At 46.2% G+C, this 9,622-nt stretch overlaps 1 protein-coding gene across 1 annotated transcript in view; it reads left to right on the top strand.

Moving 5' to 3' along the window:
• Nucleotides 1-1,271: 1,271 nt before the first annotated feature.
• IL5RA (interleukin 5 receptor, alpha) overlaps nt 1,272-9,622 on the top strand; it is an 11,027-nt gene continuing 2,676 nt past the window's right edge. The window contains exons 1-8 of the mRNA XM_009074026.1: nt 1,272-1,341; nt 2,177-2,322; nt 2,558-2,696; nt 3,154-3,286; nt 3,362-3,552; nt 4,273-4,418; nt 5,048-5,183; nt 7,040-7,136. Coding sequence (XP_009072274.1) covers nt 1,272-1,341; nt 2,177-2,322; nt 2,558-2,696; nt 3,154-3,286; nt 3,362-3,552; nt 4,273-4,418; nt 5,048-5,183; nt 7,040-7,136 — 1,058 coding nt within the window. The remainder of the gene's footprint in view (nt 1,342-2,176; nt 2,323-2,557; nt 2,697-3,153; nt 3,287-3,361; nt 3,553-4,272; nt 4,419-5,047; nt 5,184-7,039; nt 7,137-9,622) is intronic.

The raw sequence follows: 9,622 nt of genomic DNA, 5'->3' as shown, positions 1-9,622 counted from the left end.
ATCTATTTTAGATGTATATATATATTTACATAAACAGGTATAAATATGTGTTGGGAAGAGTAATTGCATGATTGGTTGTGATTCACTACCCTTTGGAAGGACTAGTGGTAGTAAAATGGCCAGAAATGTGTGGCCAAATGTCCCTCCACAACCCCAATGTACATAAACCCACCACTGGATGCCCAGGGACAATCCACTAGCAAACTCCAGAGGCTCAGTTGGCCTCGTGCACATTTTGGCTAGCAGAGTGGCTACAAACTAGGAATAATGAGGGGACTTGGGCACGAAGAAACTCTGTGTGTTGTGGATGATGTGTCACTTGAAGAAACTCAGCACTCACAGCCCACGTTGAGGAATAGTTACTGCACAGCAGAATTGCTCTGACTGTGATCAGTCAGATCATAACTCAGGCCCTGGGTTATGCATTGGAGGTTCGGGGAGAGCTGATGGGTTAAAGATGTTTCTCTGCTCATTACCATTGGAAAATATTATGTTTTCCATGCAGCAATTGCTGTAGTGCCCCAGGGGAGGAGCGAGATTGGGCCAGGAGGGTCTATTTCTCCTCAGTGAGAGCATTTTGCAAAGCTCTGTTCTCTATGCCCATATTTATATTAGGCTACACACGAATGATTACACACAGAGCTTTTTCCTCCCAGTAATTCAAGAAACAATCCATAGGAAGCACAAGAACACGCTGGGTTTGAGCATTAAAAATAGTTGTTCATTTAAATTAGAACCAAATAAAGCAGTTTTTCTGTACACCCAGTAATTAACGGTGGAGAATTAGCCTTGAGGTGAGCACTGATTGTGTCTTTAGAGAGCTCTACTGAAATAGGAGCTGGAAAGTAAATTCCAATAAGTAGCTATTTTATACAAAGTGGCAGCTAAAAATATGGTTATTTCTGCTCTTGGAGGAAATGGGACTGTGCTGAAAGCCAATCTCCCTAACCTGAACCTGGCTCCTCTCCGTGGAGAGATGCTCTCATTCCACACCCAGCAGGGCTTGGGACCAGCAGCTTTTGCTCAGGGAACAGGGTGAAATGTGCTGGGTGGTGCTTCTATTAAATGTAGCCCTGCCAAGAAGCATTTCCTGCAAGGAGAGAAGAGTCTCTGCCTTGCAGGGCAGTTTGATCCCTTTGGCCAGGTGATACACTGTGCCTAAGGTTTGTGTGCCTAACCCTTGGGGTTGTGCTCAGTTTTAGCTCCCAGCTCTGTGAAATGGTGACGAGGACATGTGCTGATGTCTGGCTGTGCTCATTTGTCATCTAAAGATGATGGCCAGCGTGGTGCGAGCGCTTCTGATCCTCCTCTGCATGAGGAACATCCCTCAAGCTGCAGGAGGTAAGTTTTCCTTCTGTACCTTTAGCACCAGAGGGTGACCAAGGGCTCTCTGTGTGTTGGTCACTGTTCTACACATGGATAAACAGTCCATGACATGCCACGAGCTCAGGAGCAGGATGACCATGATGTTACCATCCTTCCTGGGACAGCTGTACCTTCCCAAAAACATCGCTCCCCGCATGAGGCCTGGGACAGCTGTACCTTCCCAAAAACATCGCTCCCTGCGTGAGTACAGTTTTGCTTAGAGAGGGGAGAACCTTGAGGCATGGAGACACTTCTGCCATGCCCCTTGTTGTTTGTGTTGGGGTTTTCTGAGCCTTTATGAGGCTGTTTTCCTAGTGCAAGGTGTGTGCTTAAAAACTGAACTCCTGGGCATCAAAGGTTGAAATAATGGGCTGTACCTTCCCAAAAACATCGCTCCCTGCGTGAGTACAGTTTTGCTTAGAGAGGGGAGAACCTTGAGGCATGGAGACACTTCTGCCATGCCCCTTGTTGTTTGTGTTGGGGTTTTCTGAGCCTTTATGAGGCTGTTTTCCTAGTGCAAGGTGTGTGCTTAAAAACTGAACTCCTGGGCATCAAAGGTTGAAATAATGGGAGAAGAGAAGTGGGGACTGATTGGGGAATTATGGAGTGGTTTGGGTTGGAAGGACCTTGAAATGAAAGTTTGGGTATTTAAAGGTATTTTTTTCAAATATTAGAACCGTTTTCTAAGGAGCTGTTGAGAGAATATCATATTGGAATGAAATTATTTGCTTGTATTTCTCACTGCCTGCAAACAGCTGTTGCTCTAAACATGGTTACTATGCCATGACTATTCCTATTTTCTCCCTCCCAGTCCAGGTTTTGCCTCCTGTTAACTTCACTCTCACAGTCTCTGCGTTAGCACAAGTTCTGTTACACTGGAAACCAAACCCTGAGCAAGAGCACAGAAACTGCACCATCAGATATGATGTGAAAATCCTCAGCCCTGAGCCTGAAGAGGTAAGATAAAACCTAAATCATCCTAAGAAGGCTAAATTCCTGTCATTCCCTTCTATCTAACCATGTGCTTTGGGGACTGGAGATTCCCTTCCAGCTCTGCCGTGTTCCCCTTGGGGGGATGATGGATCTGGGTTTAAGTTCTGCCTTCCCCTCCACGTTCAACTCAGCTCACATCAGTGGCTCATTTTGGCTTCCCTCACGTGTGGTGCTTGTTTGACATCCTTTTTACCTGCAGTATGACACTGGGAAGACTCACAGTGTCCGATCAGTGGCACTTCACAACGGCTTCTCCGCACGCGTCCGGACCCTGCTGCTCCACAGTGACCTGCAGCTGGGGAGTGAGTGGGTGAAGGGAGAGCTCCCACCCCTGCCAGGTGAGGAGAAACACAGGGCAGGTCTGAATTTGGTGTTCAAAAGGTGACAGGTTTAAAAATCCATTTTCCCCTCTAGCTGCTCTTTCAAAAGGATTTAGTCCAGGCCTTTCTCTACTGCTGTGGAGGTGCAAAATGTGGATAACTCATATGAAATACTCTTACAATTCCATGCCAAGGCTGAGGTCACCTACTGTGATACACTCTAGGATGTTGTTGCCTTGTTATACATGAAATACATGTATGGTGCTTTACATGTATTACACACTGTATTTACACATACTGTTTGGGAATTTCATCCATCCATGACCAGCTCCCCTGTGTGATAAGGAAGAGAATTGGTACAGTAGATGTAGATATAATGGACCAAAGATTGGAATCAAAGTGTTTTAGCAACATGAATTTGTTACAATCTCTGCAATCAGATTTTCCTTCTCTCTGTAATCCCTTGAGTCTCCAGGTGCTCCAGAGACATCCGTCACTAATTTGTCCTGTGTCACCCAAATCACCATTGCTGGGACTGTCTCTCTCCACTGCTCTTGGCTCCCTGGCCAAGGGGCACCAGAAGATACCAAGTACTTTCTGTTTTACAGGTTGGTGCTTTCTCCTGCTTTAGTCAGCAGTGAATTTCTTTGAGAGCATCATATCTCACAAGCATTTCAATTCAGGTATGGGACGTACACCGAAGAATGTCACAGTTATGTCAAAGACAAGTGGAACAGGAACACCAAGTGCAGCTTTGCAGGGACCCACATTGATCCTGAGCAGGTTGACAGTCTCGTTGCAGTGCACATTAATGGTTCCAGCAAACACGCTGCGATCAAACCTTTCCAGCAGCTCTTTCAGCAAAATGCCATTGGTGAGTAGGAGAAATTTAAAAAGTGTGAAAAATGCCCAGTGGGATTGTCAGATCAGAGAACACTGCAGGATGGAATGGGTGAAAGGATGTGCTGGTTCTGTAGAGATATCTTAGTGATGCTACAAGTGATTAGGAGACAGAACTGGATTGTTTGAACTAAATTTGATTTTAATAATTTAGTGTTAAATTTATTGTTACTTAAGATTACCAAAAATAAGAGCTAGAAAAGGCTATTCTGCCTGCATTTTATTATATATTATCTATATCTATATCTGTATCACAGTACTTCAGTATTAATTTTCAGCTGATTTATAGGTCCCTTTTATACCTTACATACCTCAATGTACAGTTTTATTGGCATTTATTTTACAGCCTTTCTTTGAAGGCAAGAGCACATGGTGCTCAAGCCGACCATGTCCTTTGGCAGAAAGGCTGTCAAATAAAAGGTAACATCAGGAAAATCTATCATCTTTCATCCACCCAAATCATTTATTTTCCTTCATTAATTCCACACCTTTCTTTTTTTTTTGTGAACAGGTAACAGTTCCCTTTTTCATGGCTCCACTAAGAGAAAAAGTCACCTATTTTCTTCCTAGAAATCACCCCCATAATAGCTGAATGTGTTCCACTTTTTAATAACTCAGCTTATAAAATTCTCCAGTTCTTAGTATTTAAACTTTGCTCTATAAATAACTTACCAGCACAGTTTTCTTCTTGCAGAGAAAGTGAATGTTCCCAGAAACATCTCTGTATCCTTAGAGCAAAACAATCTCCTGGCCACGTGGGAGAAGCCAATTTCTCCTTTCCCTGCGGAATGTTTTGAGTATGAGTTTTACTTCATCAACTTGAAGTCAGGTAACAAACAGGTAATTGCTCCTCATCCTTCCTGTCCCTGAGCTGCCTGTCCTGTGCAGCTGCAATTTGCCTCCATGCAGCCTGGTGCAAAAGTCTTCAAATTCAGGGATAAGTTATACACTTAAAACATTTAAAATACAAACTAGTATTAGTACATTCCTGAACCTCTGAGCTCATGTCCCATTTGTGACTAGGCTTCAGCAAAAACTCTCACCACTTTTCACATCTTTCCTCTTTTCCTGGATGTCTCTCATGTCTGCAACAAGCTATCCCCAAGAAACCTAGGAAAGCAGAAGGATAAAACTGGAGTTACTCAGTTTTATGCACTGGGTTGAGAACAGTGGGAGGATGGGGAATCCTGAAAATCCTGCCTTAAGTGTCTAAGGAAGAGTGTAAAATCTTTGGGGAATCCTGAAAATCCTGCCTTAAGAGTGTAAAATCTAGCAAGAGCTTGCCCTGAAATGTTGGTGTGTCATGGGAGAAATGAACCTCTACAAACCTCAACAGCAAAGCCAAACGTTCCCAGCTCATCCAGCAAAGCAGTTTTAAAGCCATAAAAAGATAAACACGATTAAAGTTTGTTTTCTGAACTGTTTAGCATTGAACAATCCATGAGAGCACAGTGTTGTTTTCCTAACAGACACTGCGAATGTCCTCGAACAGTTTCCGCCTGCGGATCGATGGCACCAGCAGATATTCCATCCAGATCAGAGCCAATCACCACGTGCACTGCGGGAGAGGATTCTGGAGCAACTGGAGTGAAAGTGTCTGCGTGGGTAAGGATGACAAGTGGACACTGCTGGGCAGCAGATGCTGCCTGGTCCTGAGTGTGCACAGCCCCTGCTTTCAGTGGAACCCAGGCAAACAGGGCTGTGAGGGAAAGGACTGACTTGTTCGTGCCAAGGGGATTTAAATTCCATTACAAATGAAAAACAGCTCCCACACAAACTTTTGGATATGTGTAGATTTTTTGACAGTGATTTGTTTTCACCTGCATTTACCTTTTAACTGAACGACCTCAGTTTTCCCGTTTCCCTGCCTGGTGTTCGTGCTGGCAGTTCACGTGAGGGGCCATGCCAGCTGCACTCTGTGGAGCTGTGTGAATTCTGAAGTGCTGGGATGGAAGGAGCATCTCAGGGACGTGACCATTTGCCTCACTTTGCTCTGTGTTTCCTGCTTGATGAGAACTTGTTCTGGCACTAACAGTTTCTTTATCACAGCACGTTATCAACTGTTTGCTCTTAGACATCCTCCTTTGCTCTTATCTTTGGAGTTTCTTAACTTCCTTGATTTCACTTAAAGTCTCTTACACTCTCCTGTTTGCTGCACTTTCCCCTCATATCTGTTTTCTAGGGAGTGCAAACCTGCAGGTGTTTTGCCTCCTCACTCTAACACATCCCCCTGACCTTCCGAACTGCCTCACAGGGAAAATTCATTCTGATGGTCAAAAAAAGTTAGTCTTCCATACAAATGTACTTAAATCTCATCAATATCCAAGGACATGTCCACTTATGTCAGTTTTTTGTATGAAAATGGGTTTTTTGAGGCCTGTTGCAGTTCACTTACACACGACAGGCTCCTGCACAAATCTCTGGGGTTCAGGACACACTTCAGCCAGTCTCATTAGCAATTTTAGTGTTAATTTGCTCTGTGGCTCAGAGGGAGTTTCATCTGTTCCCACCATGTCATGTGAACACCTCTCAAAACTGGTTTATGGGACTGAACCATTTTGCAGTTTGCTGCCCTTCTAACCCTCAGGACTTGCCCAAAACATAACCCACTGACACATCCTGAGTCTTATTTGTGTGAAAGAAAAGTGGTGAACCCTGAAGGAAATAAAGCACCCCAGGCCCTGTGTGTGCAGTCTGGCTGTGTGTGGAGGCACAGGATGGTCACTTTGCCCTCAGGATGTGTCTCCTGAGGCGCCACAGCCCTCAGGGACCTGCAGGGTCAGCTCCTGGTGCCCAGGACACGGCTGCCCACGCTGGGTGCTTTGGCCACAGCAGCAGCAGAGCCCACAGCTGCTCCTGGTCTGTGTCCTTGCCATTTCCCAGGAATGGCAGTGCTGGCACCGTGGGCAGGTGGTGATGGTGCCACACACACACACACACTGGGCAGCCCTCGGAAAACACAGTTCACTCCAAGTGTTCTGCGGGTGGCACCGTGTGGCACAAACCCACGGTGTGCTCACTGAGCAGGGTCTCACAGACACACAAACTGCTCAGGGGCAGAGAAACCCTCAGCAACCAGCTGGGGAATGGGCTCCGGTGGCTCCTCCTCCAGTGCAGGAGGGCGGAGGAGCCCAGAGTGCCTGAAGGGATTCACAGAGTTGGTGCCCGAGTTTATCGGCTGACTGTGCCTCACTGTGTGGTGTCACCTCAGGGCAGCAAACCACCCACCCGGCCCCTCGTGCTGCTCAGGTTCTGCTCTGCTTCACAGCCAAACACGGGGGATTTGGGGTCAAAACTAGGGTCAGTGCAGGGAAACTCTTCTGGAAGCTTTGCCTTCCATGTCTCCATCACCTGTATGTTGATTTGGGAGCTGAATATAACCACATGAAACAGCTGATGGAATATTTTAGGAGTGTGTTTCTCACAAAAATGACAATTTCTTTTTTTCCCTTGAAATTCAGGCCAAAACAAACTGGAGAGTTCCATCTCTTGGATTCTCACTGTGCTCTGTGTGTCCATGTCCTGCACATTCCTACTTACCACTCTGATATGTAAAATGTAAGTATCATCATTTTCTGTGTAATTACAGCTGAGGACGAGGTGCTCACCGAGTGTGTGGGATGCTACAAGCTGTGCTTAATTTTAAGGAAGGGCACTGAGTTTGGTATTCAAGCGTAATTATACAAAACAAAAATGCTGAATAATTCATAATCAGCCTCATTAATTATCAATAATAACATAATTGGTGGGGTAAGAGGGTTATTCAGTCTAGTCTTCAACAACAAACCCATGTGCTTAGTGAGGTGAATTTGTTAAAAATCTGCTCAGTTGTTCCCTTAAGTGGATTTGGCTGGGCCAGGGATTTCCTCAGGAGGACTCTGTGTTTAGCCCTGCTGAGAGCATATTTCATGGCCAGAAACTCACAGGCCACAGTGGTTTGCTCTGGGAATCTGAACTGTTTAGCTTCATGCAGTGTCCCATGCAATTCCAGCCACGGAATCATTGCAGGTTTCATGTGATTTGAAGCCATTCTAAGGAATTTCGTTATGGCAATGGGTTCTGTAAATTTTTCTGTGTACTTTCAGGCACCAGAGATAAAGACCACCATTTGGCAGAAGTGCTACAAGGCAAAGCAGCCCCTGGGACTGCTCGGATAGGCTTTTCCCTGCATGCACTTGATGGGGTTACTGCTGTCTTGAAAAACACAATTTAATGTTTTCCTATTTCCCCCTCTGTCTTCATGAGTGAGCATCTTCTGTGCTTCCCTAGGCTGTGCCTTGGGATAACATTTTCTCCTGGAGGTGAGCCCACAGGAGGATGTAGGTACTAACTGGTTCTCAGCTGCTCTCCACAGAGTTGGCACAAGGAGAGTTATTAGCCTTCCATGCCCCCAAACCAGTGTGGTCATCCCAAACTCCCTTTGCTGCACCACATACCCTTGGAAAAACCTCTGTGGGGAGTCTCAGGGGAGGCAGGACACTAGGACAGGCACACTGACATGCTGTGGAAACAAATAGCATCCTAGCAGCTGTAAGAGGGGAAAAAAAAGAACTTTATTTATCTTTGGCCATTTCATGCCACAGCCTGAGGGAAGAGTGGCACATTTCAGAGAGTCAGGCACAGCACAATCACTGGAGAGACCCATGGGGTGTTTCCAACACCTGGAGGTCCAAGCAGTACTAATGGAAAGGGCCATGCTCTAACCTGTGTGGAGACAAGCAGAGTTACCTGGGGCATTTTTTGTGACAAGATATTTAATCACCTAACTCCAACTTTTCAGTAACCTGCAAAAAAGATCAGGACCATTCTGAGGGCACCACTCACCACCCCACCAGCGCCTCACTGCAGAGACCTGAGGGGCCAGCAGCCCCCACAGACACAAGTGTGCTCCTGCCTCATTTCTGCTGGGTGTTTCTGCACCTCTCCTTAAGTGTTTCTGCTCCAGAAGTCACATGTAACTTACGCTTTTTGCTCACTCAATAAATAATTTTGATATGGCTCCATCAAAATCTTTTATTGACAAACAGCACAACAAAACCAAATCTTGCTGGGTGCTTTGCACAGCAATAGCAGAAATCAAACCCAAACTCAGAGCTGAAGTAAGATGCAGGTGGAATCTTGTGGCCTCCAGGCCCTGAAAGGTTTGGGAGATATGATGGAGTGTAGGAGCTGTGAGGACAGCAGTGCTTGCAAACTACCCTGGGAGAGGGCACAAGAAAGCTGGGAAGAGTAGAGATGGTGCAGGATGCTGGGAGCACTCATCCTGCTCCCAGTCCACCAAACAGCCTGACTTGTCCTCTGCAGCCTGCAGTGGCTCAACTGAGCCTCAGCAAAGGGATGTAAATGTCTCCTAAAAACAACTCACACCCTGCTTTTCCTCCCCATACTCCCATTTCTGGCTGTACAGTTCCATCACAAAGCCTCACCCATGGGGAGATGTCCCATACCTTGCCTGGTTGGGTGTGAGCAGTGGTGTGGTCTTTCCCTTCACCTGAGGGTTAGTGCAGCATCAATGTCTCCTTCGAGGCAGCAGTGCTCAGCCAGGAAGGTTTAATGTTAGTGACAGAAAATATTGTTCCTCCTCACCAGGGGGATAATAATAGGATAAAAGGAAACTTGACAGAATTCAGAAAGCTTTTGGAAGAAGAATAATCCTAAGCACATAATCACTGAACTGCCCAGACATCAGACAGGAGGGCTAACAAAACAAGGGGGGCAGAGGAGGATCTGCCCTCAGTCCCAGCAGCTCCACACTTTGGCCACGTCTCTGCTTGTGGGTGTTCCACACAACAGGCCCTGGACACTAATTCTGGGCTAGAGCCTACGACCCTCACTCAGGCCAAGCTGCTGTTAGAGTCTGGCCCTGTTTGGACACAGTGTGACCCAGGGAGGGGACAGTGTGTGCTGGTGGTTGAAATGGAGGTCTGTGCGTGTGTGCCAAAGCCAAGGCACAAAAACACGTGTGCAAGGTGCTGAGCCAGACCAGGGAGCTCCAAGAGTGTTAGCAGATGAGTTATTACAGCACCAAGCAGAACCATTTACTG

This window comes from Acanthisitta chloris, unplaced genomic scaffold, assembly GCF_000695815.1.
Source record: "Acanthisitta chloris isolate BGI_N310 unplaced genomic scaffold, ASM69581v1 scaffold15024, whole genome shotgun sequence".
NCBI classification, from domain to species: domain Eukaryota; kingdom Metazoa; phylum Chordata; class Aves; order Passeriformes; family Acanthisittidae; genus Acanthisitta; species Acanthisitta chloris.
Note: the sequence above shows the minus strand (reverse complement) of the source record. Positions and strands in the feature narration are given on the sequence as shown.